The sequence below is a fragment of the Phyllostomus discolor genome, chromosome 2, assembly GCF_004126475.2.
Source record: "Phyllostomus discolor isolate MPI-MPIP mPhyDis1 chromosome 2, mPhyDis1.pri.v3, whole genome shotgun sequence".
Taxonomy (NCBI): domain Eukaryota; kingdom Metazoa; phylum Chordata; class Mammalia; order Chiroptera; family Phyllostomidae; genus Phyllostomus; species Phyllostomus discolor.
In genome coordinates, this window is record NC_040904.2 from 45,794,525 (window position 1) to 45,811,447 (window position 16,923).

General features: G+C 45.9%; 1 protein-coding gene and 1 long non-coding RNA gene across 2 annotated transcripts in view; one reads left to right on the plus strand and one right to left on the minus strand.

Annotated features, from left to right (window-relative positions):
* Nucleotides 1–7,960, plus strand: part of LOC114491080 (nmrA-like family domain-containing protein 1) — a 23,487-nt gene extending 15,527 nt beyond the window's left edge. The window contains exon 5 of the mRNA XM_028505242.2: nt 6,691–7,960. Coding sequence (XP_028361043.1) covers nt 6,691–6,870 — 180 coding nt within the window. The 3' untranslated portion in view covers nt 6,871–7,960. The remainder of the gene's footprint in view (nt 1–6,690) is intronic.
* On the minus strand, nt 3,434–16,180 carry LOC118498828. Its single transcript, XR_004901299.1, has 3 exons — nt 16,170–16,180; nt 12,442–12,444; nt 3,434–3,683 (listed from the first exon to the last, which is right to left on the minus strand). It is a non-coding gene; the product is annotated as an uncharacterized LOC118498828 (long non-coding RNA).
* Nucleotides 16,181–16,923: the final 743 nt, after the last annotated feature.

Here is a 16,923-nt window from a genome sequence, read left to right on the forward strand (position 1 = left end):
GGTCCTACCCAGCACCAACATCTCTCTAGTGCAGGGTCTGCAAATTAGGACCCACTGCCTGCTTTTTTAAATAAAGATTTATTGGAATACAGCCGCACCATTGTTTATATATTGTCTACAGCTGTTTTCATGATATAATGATAGAATTGAGTAGTTGTGACAGAGCCCATATGACCTGCAAAGCCTTAAATGTTTATATCTAGCCCTTTAAGAAAAACTTTGTTGACCTCTGCTCTAGGATGTTTCCTAGAGTTAGAGATAGAAAGCTGGTTGTTTTTTTTTAAATTTTTTTTAAAGATTTTATTTATTTATTTTTAGAGAGGGAAGGGAGGGGGAGAGAGAGAGAGAGAAACATTAATGTGCGGTTGCTGGGGGTTATGACCTGCAACCCAGGAATGTACCCTGGCTGGGAATTGAACCTGGGACACTTTGGTTCCCAGCCCGCACTCAATCCACTGAGCTACGCCAGCCAGGGCTGCTCGTTGTTGTTTTCATCTGCAACTCTTGGTCCAGTAAGTCTTGAGTCTTAAGGAGGTATCTAAATTCCCAATTCAGCATTAGGAACTGGAGCTGAGAGAAGGCTAAAAAAAAAATTTTGGAAACTATTGTAGGTGTTTTTAATGAAGAAAATAAGTTACCCCCAAATCCAAGAAGACAGTCAATCACTCAAAAGATGGACTCATGAGAGGATCTGCAAAGCCACTTTTACCTGGGTTCAAACACACTTCTCAGGCCCTGGCCCCTCTCCCAGGGCATACACATTTGGGTCTTATATTCCCTTTGTTTCGTGGGGTTTGAAGTCTGTAAGAAGATGGGGAGAAAGGTGAAGGGGTGTGAGCATATGGTGTGTGTGATCATTCTCAAGGACTGGGTATGCTTTTTTTTCACATCTTAATATTATTCTTTTCTTTTTAAAATTATATTTTACTGATTATGCTAATATAGTTGTCCTAATTTTTCTCCTTTGCCCCCCTCCACGCAGCACCTACCACTTCCTCAGGCAATCCTCCCACCATTGTCATGTCCATGGGTCATGTGTATGGGTTCTTTGGCTGCTCCATTTCCTGTACTGCACTTTACATCCTCATGGCTATTCTGTAACTACCTGTTTGGACTTCTTAATAACTTCACCTTTTCACCCACCCATTCCACCACAACCCCCTCCCATCCGGAAACCATCAAAATGTTCTCTGTACCCATGATTCTGTCTCTTCTTCTTGTTTGCTTAGTTTGTTTTTCAGATTCAGTTTTGACAGGTATGTACTTATTGCCATTTTATTGTTCATAGTTCTGATCTTCTTTTCTTAAATAAGTCCCTTTATCATTTCATATGATAATGGTTTGGTGATGATGAACTCCTTTAGTTTTTTCTTGTCTGGGAAGCTCTTTATCTGCCCTTCAATTCTAAATGATAGCTTTGCTGGGTAGAGCAATCTTAGCTGTAGGTCTTTGCTTTTCATGACTCTGAATACTTCTTGTCAATCCCTTCTAGCCTGCAAAGTTTCTTTTGGGAAATCAGCTGACAAGTCTTATGAAACTCCCCTGTAGGTAACTATCTGCTTTTCTCCTGCTGCCTTTAATCTCCCTTTATCTTTAACCTTTAGCCTTTACTTGTGATGTGTCTTGGAGTGGGCCTCTTTGCATCCATCTTGTTTGGGACTCTGTCCTGGACTTGCATGTCTCTTTCCTTCACCATACTAGAGAAGCTTTCTTTCATTATTTTTTCAAATAGATTTCCAATTTCTTGCTTTTTATCTTTTCTTTCTTGCACTCCTATGATGCTAATATTAGATTTTTAGAAGTTGTCCTAGAGGCTGTTTACTCTATCCTTGTTTTTTTGTATCGTTTTTTCTCCTTTTTATTCTGATTGGTTGTTTTTTGCTTCCTTATGTTCCAAATCCTTGATTTGATTCTTGGCTTCATTCACTCTACTGTTGTTTCCCTGTAAATTGTTCTTTATTTCAGTTAGTGTATCCTTCATTTTTGACTGGATCTTTTTTATGACGTTGAGGTCCTCACTAAGTTCCTTGAACATCCTTTATAATGAGTGTTTTGAGCTCTGCATCTGATAGATCGCTTATTTCAATTTCAGTTAGCTCATTTTCTAGAGTTTTGATCTGTTCTTTCATTTGGGCCATGTTTCTTTGCCTCCTCATTTTGGGAGCCTCCCTGTGTTTGTTTCTATGTATTAGGTAGAGCTGCTTTGACTTTGTGTCTTGGTATTGTGGCCTAATGTAGTAGGTGTCCTGTAGGGTCCAGTGGCACAGCCTACACTATCACCCAAGCTGGGTACTTGAGATGTGCCCTTTGTGTGGGCTAAGTACATCCTCCTCTTGTAGTTGAGCCTTGATTGCTATTGGCAGGTCAATGGGAGGGATCTACCTGGGCCAGTCAACTGCAAGGACTGGATGCCTTGACCACTGACCACCACCCTCTGCCCTCTGTGGAGGATCAGCTGTGCAGGAGCAGGGTGGTGGTGTTCCATTGTGGTCTGTAGCTGTACACTGGGTGCTCAGGCTCTGTGGTTTCCCATGTGGTACAGGCCAACCCACCTATGTTTTGCCCAGGACTACCCTGTCTGAGCTATCAAAAGTTTGAGATGGCTGCTACTTGTGCTGTGCTTAGAGATTCCCAGGTGAAGCCAAGCTGGCTGCTGCTAGTGCCAGACCTGCAGCCACTTAACAGGTACAGGGGCTGGGGGCTCACTGAGGCTGGCTATTGCTTGTTTGAGAGGATTTAATAAATTGTGGAGCATGGGCCAAGACCAGCCATTCATATGGAAAAGCAGGTTGGGTGGGTCCATAAGGTGGGTGATTTGGAGTCTCTGAGGATCTCCAGGGCAGGAAAAATGATGTTAGCCAGGTTTATGGAGTCTCAGATATGGCACCAGCCTGCTGCCTCTGGCTCTGTGGGGGCAGGGTTCAGAATAGGGATAGTAGCCTCTTCTCACCTTTCTGAGAGAAAGCTGTCCCCTAGCTCTTGTCTTGATACCAGGTACTTCAGTTCTTCCCTGTATGGCACTGGTGCCTTTCAAGCTGCTACCCTGGTGTTAGGGCTCAGGGGGAGTGAGTCTAAGTAAGTCCGTGTGTGGGTTCTTTAAGAGGAACTGCTTGGAACTCCAGCTGTTTTTTCCACCAACTCAATCCCCACTGGTTTTGGCAGCCAGAAGTTGTGGGGACTGATCTTCCTGGCACTGGAACCCTGGACTGGGGGTCTACTGTGGGGCTGGGACTCCTGGCTCCTGAGATATACCTCCTGAATTTTTGTCTACCACACATGGATGTGGGACCAGCCTGTTTCACATGTCTGCCCCTCCTACTGGTCTGGGTGAATGTGGTTTTTTAAATTCTGTAGTTGTGAGACTTCCATTCAACCCGATTTCTGATGGTTCTGAGTGATGGTTGTTCTATATTTTAGTTGTAATTTTGATGTGGTTGTGTGAGGAGGTGAGCCGTGTTTACCCATGTCGCCATCTTAAATAGTTTCTATTTAACTGATGAATGTGGTATTTTCTCTCTCATGTTCAGAAAATTGTGGCTGTTTTATAAATTTCTTCTGCAGCCCTCATTGTTCTTTATGTAATTTCAGTAGATTTTTCTCTTTTTCTCCTTTTGTGTCCATTAATATTTGCTGAAGAATCAGAATGTCATGTCAAAACAAAAAAGCTACAGCAACTGAAAGAACTCACTTTATAGTTCAGAAAATGAGGCACAAAGAATTTAAACGATCTGCTTTAGATCTGCAATCAGTGGAAGAGTTAGTATTATAATAACGAGGTATCCTGAGTCCTGGTCCAGTTCTCTTTCTACCCCTCCACCCCAATAATGGGGATCTAATTATGCAGAAGAGTATTTGCATGTTGAAGCAGCTTAGGAGAGTGGGATTTATTCACCTTTTAATTGGATGTTCTTGTCCAAATCAGTTAGTCCTGATGAAGAGCATAGTTTCTTCTTATGGAGGTAACATGACTATCTCTGTTTTTACTTTGGCCACTAGGAAGCTCAGAGCCAAACTAGCAAGTCTACTGTGGAAACTGTAGTGCCCTTTGGCATGCATAATTGTATCCTAATTCTATCCTCCCCCAACCTGCTGTCTTGATCTCCTAACCTGATTTCCTATTTTCTTGCTCTGATTTATTTGTTTCATTTTATTTTACTGCTTTTTGTATGTATTTATCATAAGCTACAACAATTATTTATGAAACAGGTGGTATATAAATAAAGAACACTGGAATGTTTGAAAAAGTTGTCACTGACCATCCTGATGAGGATGAAAACAGTGTCATAGTTCTGAGAAAGTGTTGGTGGCTGTGGTATTTGCTTTCTTTTCCTCCCTGGTCCTCCTGTCTCCCTAACCAATTCGTCCTAGTCACCTCCACCCCACTCTCTGTGGCTTTGACTGCCCTGAGCAGTGATGGCTCATCTCTGTCTCCAGCCTCACCCAAATTCACAGATGCATGCCCTTGTCTCTGACTTCTTTCTTATTGGATGGCTCCATCTGAATGTCCAACAGGTACCTCAACTCAACATATTCCAAACAGCATGGGCCCTTGCCAGGCAGCTCAGCTGGTCAGAGCTTGTAGTTGAGCCTTGGTTCCTCTTGGCAGGTCAATGGAAGGATTTACCTGGGCCAGTCAGCTGCAAGACTGGATGTGACCACTGACCACCAACCTCTGCCCTCTGTGGAGGTTTCTTTAATTCCATAGTTGTCAGAATGCCATTCAACTCGATATCTGACGGTTCTGAGTGATGGCTGTTCTACGACTTCGTTGTACTTTTGATGTGGCTTTGCGAGGCGGTGAGCCATGTTTACCTGTGCCGCCATCTGTTGTGGACACTAGACATAGTTTTGGATGTCTCAGGACCTTCCAAGCATCTCTCTCTTAGTGACAAGCCTGACCCCTGACTATTCTTGATACATCAGATCGTTTCACAATTCAGCAGAAACTTTCCTCACACCAAAAGTCCTAAGGCATTAAAATCTAGGAGTTCTACAGAATGGTTAATGCTGTTCTTAGTGACTAGTCAGATTTGAAGACGCTGCCCAGGGTTCCTGAGTAGGGAAATGCTTAAGCCCCATGATGCTCTGGGAAAGGATGCATGTGGCCACAAGGTGGCGCTCTAGCCTCAGCAGTCTTAGTTTTTCCCCACTCTTGTCAGAAGCAGGCCCTTTGCAGAAGTTCTTCAGTGAGTCCACGGCCCTGAACAAATTCCATTCAGGAACTCTGGTCTGGCTGAAAAATGTCTGCCCAACCCCAAAAGGAACATGGTCCTCTCAGAAAGTGAGACGCAACAAGACAAATCTCTTTCCTTCAAAAATCTGCAGAAAAGAATCTTTTATTTTCCTAAGGGATAGTAGTTACCAGTTGCAGGATGAAGGAGTGACGCGAGGAGACAGACACCTCTGAAGTCATCTTCCGTGCTGCTCATGTGGTCTCCTTACTGAACGCTTCTCCTGATTTCAACATAACAAACGCTTACTTCAGAAAACACAGAAAATTATAAAAAAGAAAACAAACATCACATACTTTAGTTTATCGGAGATAGCAACTGTTAAGACTTGCCACATTTTCTTCTAGTCTTTTTCCAATATATATGTGTTTATATCTAGCTTTCTTATTTAACATTGTATTACCAGCACTTTCCATTTTGCTAAAGTTCTTCAAAAACATTAATTTTAATAGCTGTATAATATTCTTAAAGAAGATAGACTATCACTTATTCTGCCACTCCTTTTTTGCATGTGTAAGTTATTCTTGAATTTTTTATTGTTATAAATGACATATGACAATCATTGTTTTATATGAGTTGCTTGTCACATTTTTCTGAGACCAAATGGAATAGCAAGGTTAGAGTTTACCTCTGGGGGCCAAAGATAGATTATACTGGATCCAATAGATGGGAATGGTTTTTGCTAATTCAGATGGGGGGCTATTGATCTAGTTAGTGTCCGAGGTACTCAGGGGGCGGATTCTGTGGAAGGTGACGGAAGGCAGCACAGTGAGTGTCTGATGGGCAGTATTTGTCTGAGCCCAGACCTGCCAGAGCCTGGGATGGCTGAAGTTGAGGCGCTCATTTCTAGCCAAGGAGGGAAGTGAGGGCAGAGGGACCTCAGCCGGGAGGAAGGGACAGAGAGCCTGGTGCCAGGGTGAGCGGGAGCCTTGATGCTGCCTGGACAGCCAGGTGGGAGGGCTGAGGGGCTGCTGAGGGGATCCCTCGAGGCAATGGATGTGAAAGCTGGTCAGGTGAAGGGGCCACAGATCCACAGTACCTTTTTCAAAATGCTTGGGGCCAGAGGAATTCAGCTTCCAGAAGCTCTCCGCTTTCAGATAGGTTATGTTCTACATGTACCACGTAAAATCACCGTCGGGGGCGGGGGCAGGAGCCTGCAATCAAACACCTCAATATCTCTGCAGAAAAATACATGACTATTTCCACTAAGTGGGATCGCTAAAGATCATAACTAGCTTCACATAAGTTCAGATCAGCATTAGTTCAGAAAAGTCCGTTTGCTGTCAAACTGCTTATTTAAGAAACTTGAGAGTTTCTTGGGTTTTGGAGTTCAGCTAAAGAACTGTGGACCTATCTCATCATTAAGGTGAATAATTTGTTCTCAAACTATTTTCAATGAGAGCTAAAACATTTCCTTTTAAAAAAAAATAACATATTTTTTAAAACTTGTTCTTCAAAGATCACCCCAGAAGCTTATGAGAAGCTGGGATTTCCTGGAGCGAAGGAAATGGCCGACATGTTTCGATTCTATCACATGAAGCCAGACCGTGATGTCCAGCTCACCCACCGACTAAACCCCAAAGTCAAAAGCTTCAGCCAGTTTATCTCGGAGAACCAGGGAGCCGTCAAGGGCATTTAAGCTGTTCAAACAGCCCCTGACCATGCAAATGTCTCCTCCATGATTCTGGTCCTCTTGACAGCACATCTCCATTTTAGAACAGAAAGGTTAGAATGCAATCGTTTGCGACACCAAAGGCTTCCCCGAAGTTCTCTCTTAAGTAGGAAACATGGAAACAGCGACTGAACATAGTAATTCGAGTCACATCTAACTTTCCAGCTACTGATAGGTTGGGACACCGGTGTGGTTAGATAAGAAGCCCCAAACCCGGCACCAGCGCCTCCCAACAGCCAGGTCCCCCCACCCCAAGGCTCTGGCTGGAGGAGCCCGGAGCACCTTCCCCCACACAAAACAGGGCGGGGGGGCAGCCACTCAGCCTTCTCCCGCCCAGTGATCCTGAGCCCTGGCTCTGCAACTCCCATCGGCAGCTCCAGCTGTTTTTCAAGTGCGTTGTCACATTCTTAGTGAACTTTTAAGTAATTTAAATTTCTCAAAAATCTTTTCAGGGAAACTTCTGGGGAGCACGACATCCAATGAACAAGCACAAGTGTTAGAGACTCTAAAGTTCAGTTTTACTTCCAGGTTGACAGTTCCTTCTCTGGTTCATTCACTAAATCATCTATTGAATCATTCAATTATTCATCTCTCCATTCCCCTATTCTTCATTTAGGCATTTTACAACTTTATTTTTAGTGCCAGTGCTGATGGTGCATTTGCAGACTTCTCTCCCCTCCGGTGTGTTTTCTTATCAGACTGGTCCACGCTTCAAAGGCTGCCATGGCTCCTATTCAGCTTGTGGTTGGCTTCGTGTCATGCTAGGGCAAGGGGGCCATCTACCCATTTAGGTGAAAGCAAAACCCAGAGGCTCTGCAGTGGGTGAAGGCAGGGCTTGAGGGAAGAGCTGGGGAAAGGTAAGGAAGTGGAAAGAGGAGTCGATGGGAGGGCCCCCGTAGTATCTTTGCATATCTCTGGCTGAGCATTTTCTACACTGCATTGTAACTGCCTCATTTACTAGTCTTCCTCTTGGCTGTGAGTGACTTGTACTCCTCCCTATCCTGGTGCTTGGTGCATGACAGGAGATCAATAAATGTTGGTTTTCTAAATGAGTGAATAAAGTTAATCGATCATATCATTACAAGAAAAGGGAAATCAATAGGTATCTAGAGTGGAGAGTGGTAAGAACCAGCCACTGGTACTTAAAGGGCAAGGAGCCATCCACTTGGCGGGGGAGGCAGGCAGGTAGCAACTGGGGCTGGGAGCAGCAGAGCGAGGGTGGCATGGCAGTGCCTGGGGAATAGGACACGGGGGCTGAGGATTTGACTCAGAGGAGAAGGAGTCTTGGAGATGCCAAATATTAGTCTTTTTTGGTCTTGTAAGGCATCAGGTGGTACACTTGTGTGAAATCAAATATTTTGAAGTTATTGCAGACAAATTTTGATCCTTGGGAGGAAATTGCAGTCCAAGTGCATTTGAAGACCACTCTTCTTTTCAAACCCTGCAAGCAGTAAATTCAATGCAACTCAAGCTTTCATCATGCCTGGGAAACAGGTCTGGGTAAATTTCTAAAAAGGGAAAAGCAAAACAAAACCCTAAACTAAAAATAGGTGGTTTATTACTCGTCTGGGTGGGCCAGGCAGGAGGAAGGGCTGCTGTTTCCTAGGTAAACCTCAGCATCCCCTAAATGGGGGGCTGTCTGCAGGCCTCCTTGTGTGTTCGTGGGATGACTGGTTGGTTCAGTAGCCCTGGGCCAGCTCTGCCATTGTTCCTACAAAGCACAAGAAGCTCTTTCTGAGTTTAGAAGTGAAGCTTTCAGTGGCCCATTCGAAATGCAACTGTGTCTTTTAAAGGGCCCGGTTTGCATCCCCACCTCACTTGACCAATAAGGGGAAGAACAGGGAACGTTAGTCTAAAACATTTTATATTTGTTGACTGTAGACATGGGGTGTCACCACCGTCTTCTCTCCCCCATTGACAGCCTCCAGGCCCAGGGAGAGAAGGGCTTCCGGTTGGAGTGGCTCAGAGGAGACACGCAGGCACTCGAGAGAGGCGTAGAAAGTGGAAACGGGGCTGTGAACCACTGTGAACAAAACCACCCTCTGCTGTCCAGGGAACGGGTTGGGTGGGGGTGGGGCTGGGGGCTGTGGAAAAGAAGGGATGCAGGAGACCTCCCGGTGATTCTAGAAATGTTCCTAGAAACCCACGCTGTGAGGTCAGATGGGGATCTGGTCAGATGGGAGTCCTGCCCTGCCCCTGACTGGCTGTGTGAACCTGGGCCAGTCCCTTGACTTCTGTGGGCTTTGGTTTCCCTATCCTCCCATGGGGCTGCTGGGAGGACTCAAAGACTAAAGGTATGAAAAGCACTTTGGACAGTCTTTGGTAGATAGTAAGTGCTCAGTAAACAGTAGCTGTAATTATTATTGAGAATAATTCCTGCCCTTGCTGCCTTCACACAGCACCCCAACCTCGGAGGTGCCATGGACTGCCCCCGGGGTCTGTCCAACCCCATCTGCTCACCCACTGGTGGCCTCAAGCGCTTGGGGTTCCCAGGTTCCTCATGTCCTGACTGCCCTCTGCTGGTGGGTCTCGTCCCTGCCCATCTTCCTGTGCCCGCCACTAGATGGCAGGACGAACCTAGCATGAGAACCAGTCACACGGACCTCACCCCTGGTAGATTTCTCGGGGGCCTTCCAGAGCAAGACTCATGCGACGGCCCTTCAGTCTCTCTTTCAGGCTCTCTTTCAGGCTCTCTCAGTCACCCTCCACAGTCATTTTATTGAACATGTTCTGGGCACCTTCCCTGTGCCTGGCACTGCAGGATTACGTGCCTTCACTGTGCCTAATTTGGGATTAAAGAAAGGAAAAGAAGAGACAAGGTACTATTTAAAACTCCAGCACCAGCCCAACCCACTGCAGAGGGAGTCCCCTATCCCAGGCCAATGGTGAGCCTGCTGTGAAAATGCCCCCAAGCGTCTGCCTCAGGAGCACGGGGCACACTGCTCTTCAGCCTGGGAGCAGGAGCAGAGACTGCGGGTGGGGGCTCCTGCAGTTGGCTCTCCACCATCATCCTCTCTTCTGCTCAGGAGACCCTTCCAACTCTGGAGTCCCATCAAGGCTGCACAAGGGGCAGAGACAAGCTCGCCAAAAGGAATTCAGGGCACTGTTAGGAAAAGGAAGTGCATGCTGGGCAGGCCCCAGTGTCCGCTCTCCAAAGCAGCTGTTCTTTGGCAAAGGAGTCAACTTCTGGACTCCTCGCAGGAGCGAACAGGAAGGCAGCAGCATGGCTTTTAATACACCCTAGAGGATAAGGTTTTACGGTATTTCTGAAAGGCGGCTCAGCAGTCTGTTGCAAGAGTATTAAAAATGTGTGTGCTCTTTGACTTGGCAATACTACCTTTAGGAAGCTATTTTAAGTAAATAAACACAAATATAGATAAAAATATAAAATTTCCAGGATTTTACATGGAAGTGTTGTTCATGAGAATAAAAAAAGAAATGGAAATAAGCTAAATATTCTGCATTAAAGGAATGGATAATTAAATTACTGAGTAGTTATAGAATTCCCTTAAATTTTAAGTTCTTTAAAACTATCATTGTTGAAGATTTTTTTACTGAAAAAATAAGCTTATTGTGTTTTAAGTGAAAAACGTTGGAGGTAAAATAACATTATACCTGGCTTAGTTCCAGTAGTGTAAAGTATATGTGTGCATAGTGAAATATTGAGAGGAAATGCGCCAAGATGAGATTTTGGTTGATTTCCACTTTCTCCTATTAAGTTTCCCCTTTCCCGCAGCTTTCCATAGTGAAAATTGGTCAATTAGATGTTGAAATTTATGTAAAAAGATCTCTTTATAATTTAACAAATATCATTGATTGTCCTAATTCTTCCTTCTGTCACGGCAACTATAATAATCGTCACTTAGGAGTGTTTGCTGTGCACTAGCACCATGCTAGATGTGTGTAAAAGCTTTCACTGAGTCTTTGTACCAACACTGTAAACAAGATTATCTCCCCATTTTACAGGTAAAGAAGCAGACTTCAGAGAGTTTAGTAATTTGCCCAAAATCACCTAATTAGTAGGTAACAAAGCCAGAATTTAAATTCAAGTCTCCAAAGTGAGCCTTCCACCATTTCGGAACTTCGGTCAGTGCAATTCTCAAGTTATGAAAGGGCTGGGCCATCGAATGCACTCGGAATTCAGTGTTCAGATGTGAGACATACTATCTCTTAGAAACACTGTAGAGATGAGAAGCCAACCTACGTAAAGATAGGCCCTCCAGCCCAGGATGGATAGCTCAGTGGGTTAGAGCATTGTCCTGATACACCAAAGGTGCAGGTTCGATTCCCGGTCAGGGGCACGTGCAAAAAGTCAACCAGTGAATGCATCAGTAAGTAGAGTAGGACAACTTGATGTTTCTCTCTCTCTCTTTCCTTCCCTCTCTCTCACAGGGGTGTCAAACTCATTTTCACTGGGGGCCACAACAGCCTCATGGTTGCCTTCAAAGGGCAGAATGTAATTTTAGATTGTATAAATGTAACTACCCCCTAACTAGGGGCCAAGGAGCTCGGCACTGCCGCCGGGTAGAAACAAGGTGCCGGGATGGAGGGCCGGGATGGAGGGCCGGATTCAGCCTTCGGGCCTTGTGTTTGTCACCTGTGCTCTAAAATCAATCAATGGATAAAAAGATCAACCCTCCAAAAGCTGGAGAAACTAGTCCTACTCATATGCTGTGAAAACACTGATTTCAATAAGATGTTTTCTGCAAACATGTTTCTTGCAAACCCTTTCTCCCAGATGCACACACAGAGAATAATGAAACTGATGTTGGAGTGAGGAAAAGGCAGTATGTGGGCAAGTCAGAGGGAGGAAAAGCCATATATGGGTACAAAAAAAGAAAGCAGAGCCGAGGTGTGCTCAGGGCAAAGCCTTGGGGTCTTAGTGGCTTAGTGGGAATGCATCCAGCACAGGGGTGATGGGTTGAGTGTAAAGAAGTCCTGTATGGAAACCTGGGAGCCCAAGGACGTCATAGGGGTGTCACATCTAAATGTTTTCAAGAGCCAGGCAGGTAACTGAATGAAGCAGGCCAGATGGAGCACAACAGGGGACAGTGGGGACCATGGCAATGAGAGATTTCACGATCCACCTACAAGTACTGAGTTAAAATGTAACAGAAACACAGTGACACCAAACATAAATTGCCTCAGCTGTTTCTAAAAGGATGGTTTTCTGATCCTAATGTTTAACAGCAAATCTTCCAATTTTGTGGAAGGGTAGGGACCGGATGGGCCTGTGAGGACTGTGGCTGGAGGGCTTGATTGGGATGAGGCAGAGCAGCAAGCCCCAGAGTCCCCTGCTTTGGAAACCGGGAGGATGCAGGGTGAAGGCTGTGGGGCGGAGGAGCCGAGTGGCAGTAGCTGCTCCAATTCGTACATCATTACCGACGAAGCATTCCCTCACTGCTTCTAGCAGAAGTCGGGCCATGGGGGAAGAGAAAGAAGAAAGGAACCAACATTTGCTGGAAGCTGCCCTTTTTCATAGTTATCATTTCATTTAGGCCTTACTATCTCTCTGAAGAGTTGGCGTATGTGGCAGACTAGCTAGATGTTTACCAAACCTGCTTCCTCGTCTTCCTGGGCATACAGCTGGAACTCATTTCTAAGTGTTCTTCGCAATTAACTGCAGCCATGTCACTGTGATGTAGACACTAGTGTGTGAGTGGAAGTGACGTGTGCCATTTCTAGGCCTCGCATAAAGCTCTTCCACTCGCCGCACTCCCCCATCATCGCCCCCTCCTCCTCCATCGCCCCCTTACCTTGGGACTGCTGCCTAGGAGCCAGAGAACCTTGAACGCCATGTTTAGAAAGTGGTGGAGCCGGACAAAGAAAGCACCCAGGCGCTTAACTGCCCTCTCGGAGAAGAGTAGCTGCAGGTTAGGAACACGTGCTCTAGACTTGAGGCGAATCAGAAATAAACTTCCGTAATGTTAGGGCCAATTACCTTTTTGGTGTGTTTATTATAGCAGCTGGCATTGCTTTAACCTATATGGTGTTTTTATGCCTATTTAGAGAGAAGCAAATTGAAACTCAGAGAGGCCAAATAATTTGCCCGGGGTCACACAGCTGAAAATGAATGAATCTGAACCCAGGTTAACCCAACTCTCAGGCCTAGGCTCTTTCTATAACAACATACTGTTTCCAAGGTAACCAACACATTCTGTGGGGCCTAATTTGTGATTTCTGGTCCTATTGTAACCAACTTCACCCACCCCCAAATCTAATGGGTGCCTCCAAAACGCAAGCAAGCAGGAAGGGAGCGCATAGTGGGAGTGGGGGACCCAAGCACTCACCCTGCTCTCAAGTTTCGGAGGGGGAAATGCAGGAGCAGCTCCCAGGTCTGTCTCCTGTGAGAGCAGAGCGGGACCTGTCAATCCTGGGGAAGCTTTTGGATTCCCAAGGGTGCTCTTGCTTGGCCCCCTTGTTCGTTAACATCTGTGTCCCGCCGCTCAGGGCTCTGGCTTGAACTCTGTGAACTGCTCAGAGAGGCTCTGGCTACCTCTTTGTTCAAACAGACAATAGTTGCAAAAACAAAGAGGAAAATCAGATGCAGGTGAAAGTTTATTTTTAACATTTCCAAGGCCAAATGGGGATTTAACATAAAAATCAGAGCCCTCACTTCCGTCCGCTCTCTCCCAAAGCGGCTTGGGTGCTTTTGGCTGGCCAGGACTCCAACACACTTGGATCCCTTCCAAGCAAATGCACCAGTTGATGAGGTAGACATTTTAGTCTTTCTGGGGCCTTCTTTTGGCCAGAAATAGACATTCTGTTTGGAGATGGTGTTAAATTTGGGCCCACAGAGTGTGATTGGCTTAGGAAGGCATGCTGCTCTGGCCACCGAAAATATGTGAGGTCTCTTGACATTTTAGTCAAATCAGTCAGAAACATAACAGACAAATGTGTAATAAAGTGAGAATTGTTGGAAACCATTAGGCAGAAAGCTCCGCTGGGCATCGGGGGTGGGATGAACTTGGAGGTTCATCCGAGAAACAGCAAGGACCACCAGGACCAGGAGCCAGTCTTCAGGGCGCACCCACATTGTGCAGAGTACTTGACCGTGGTATTTCATCATCCTATCATCTGTGGAGGTAAGAGTCATTGTCAGCTGTGTTTGATCAATAAGGGAAAAGCTCTAAAAGTAATGAGTCAGCCCATTGATTGCAGAGCACACCTGAGATTATTTCACACCAGTCATTTTCCCCCATTGTCCCATAGTGTGGAGGAGCATTAGTGTTCTTTTCCCTGATTTGCCACCTGCCAGGGGGAGACAGGACGTGCAGAAACGGCCCTGTGCTTTCTCTCCCTTCAGAACCGCAGCAGTGGCAGTGTCCCTGCAGAAACAAAGGCCCGAGAAGCTGTGCATTCAGAGTAGCCATGGTTGTAACAAAATGTTTCAAGAAAACAAATCAAAACAAAGATGCAACGGCTAGATCTTCTTTTTGTGCTTTACTTTAAGTCAAATTGGCTTTCTGATATAGAATGACATTCCTTTCTTTTAAAGATTTTATTTATTTATTTTTAAAGAAATAACAAGGGAAGGAAAAAGAGAGGGAGAGAAACATTAGCATGTGGTTGCCTCTCATGGGCCACCAACTGGGGACCTGGCCTGCAACCCAGGCATGTGCCCTGACTGGGCATCAAACCAGCAACTCCTTGGTTTGCAGGCCAGCACTCAATCCACTGAGCCACACCAGTCAAGGGCTAGAATGACATTCCTTTCTGATTCAGTTCTTCCCCTGGCAGGTCTTCAGCAAAGTGTGGATTGAGGAAGAAAGAAGTGGGGAGAGCAAATGGTCCCAAGAGCTAAGAACTGCCTTTCTTCTTTCAGGACACTTGAATATGTGAATATGCCTTCCTCTTGCTTGTATCTAAATTTTATGGGTTTTGTGTGTGTGTGAAACAGAAAAGATGGGGTGACCATTGCAGGGAAGGGAAGAGCAGAGCAGGGAAGTGCAGGATGAGGAGGTGGACTGAAAGAGGATGACTGAGGAGGGCCAAGGGTTACTTTTAAATCCAGTTCCACCAGAAGGATCCCGCTGCCTGAAGCAAAGCTGACAGCTTGGGGATGATGGTCCCATTACTGTTATATCCAAGTTTCCTTTTTGACCGCCCTGTCTCCTCTCTGCTCCAAGCCTCCTCAGACTGGTCTGTCCATGGCCCTCCTGGTGCTTATCCCTTTCCCAGAAGAACAGGCCCTCATTGAAAGTTACCAAGTTGGTTCTCCCTAAATCCTCATCTTCAGCTAGCCCCTCTCACCGCATTACTGCCCTGTGTTACTCCTTTATCATCACCAGCAACTTCTGTGAAGCTCAACCAGGGCAAAATCACGGCCCGATCTTTTGTAAACCAACTTCTCCTTTCTTTCTTCCCATTTTTAACAAGGTCGTTACCAGTGTCCAGGAGCCCAGGGTTGGGGTCAGCATTGATCCTTCCTTTCCTGTGAGCTCTCACGGTTGTCCTTCACAAGTCTTATCTGTCCTTCCTTCCACATGCCTCTTGCATTTCTTACTTTCTCCTCTTTATCTCCGCCGCCATCCTAGCCCAGAGTCTTGCATCGGCCTCTTGGCTGGTCTCTCTATGCACACTTTCCTCTCTGAACTATCATTCCACCCCATCCGTTTATTCACTCATTCATCAGAAGAACATTTATTGAGTTCCCACTAAGTGCCAGACAATGTACTAGACGCCAGATGCACCAGTGAATAAGACAAACATGGTCCAGGTAGGGAGGGGGGGCAGGTAATTATTAGGCAATTACAGTGTCTCGGGGTGCGTGTGGTGAGGGACAAAGCACAGGCTGCTAGGGAGGCCCTCGGTTGGGGCCTGGTCCAGAAGGGGGAAGGTACCAGGGAGGCCTGCGAGCTCCTGCCAAGCTCATCATCACAAAATAACACTCTTATCCTGTTTCAACTAAAATTGTCCTCCTATTACTTTTGTTCCTTCAGGTTTGCAGTGGACTGAATGTGTCCCCTCTAAATTCCTATGTTGAAATCCTAACCCCCAATGTGATGGTATTAGGAGGTAAGGCCTTTCGAAGATGATGAGGTGTGAAGGTGAAGCCTCAGAAACGGGATCAGTGCCCTTATAAAAGAGGCTTCAGAGAGTTCTCCTGCCCCTTTCTGCCAGATGAGGACACAGTAAGACAGCGGTCTGCAGCCCAGAAGAGGGTCCCCACCAGAACCTGACCGTGCTGGCCGTGTGACCTCAGACTTCCTGCCGCCAGAACTGTGAGCAACAGATACATGTTGTTTATAAGCCACCCAGTCTACAGTCCTTTGTCACAGCAGCCTGGACAGACTAAAACAAGGGTCAGAGTTTACGACCTGACAGTCCAAGCCTTTGCTCTTCCATCCAGCCTCACCCCCAAGGACTCGCCAATGGTAGACATAATAGTAGTGATAATAAAAATAGTAATAACAGCAAAACTTCATTAAGATTCTTTCTTCCCCAGGCCCTCCTCTAAGTGCTTCTCCTATGTTCACTCTTCACAGCATCCTCCGTGAAGGAGGTACTATTGCTATAACCACCTACAGATGAGGAAACTGAGGCCTGGGTAGGCTAAATGGCAGGATCTGCATTCGAATTCTAGTGGAGTGGCTGGGCCTGACACATAGGGCCATAACACCATTGTATGTCGATAAAGCTCAGCCATGTGGATTTGAGATCGTCTATCATGCACCCTAAATTCTCCCTGAGGTCCTTTTTCTCTGGTTCTTTCTCTCCTGGGAATGCCCTTCTCTTCCCTTAGCCAACATTGTGTCTTTCTCAGAGCCTACCCACTGTGGAAAAGGAGCTGGGTCCAGATGCAGGTTCTATGTTCAAATCCCAGTGCTCAGCTGTCAAATCCCTTCTTCTCCCTGACTCTCAGCTCTCCCATCTCTACAATGGGCATATTACTGCCTTTCTCACAGGGCCTTGCTAAGTATGATGTGAGAATAATGTGTGTGAGTACGCCTTGCACACTCTAAAGTCCTAAACAAATGTAAGGGAATCAACATCATTTTTCCTCTTGTTTCCCAAAGT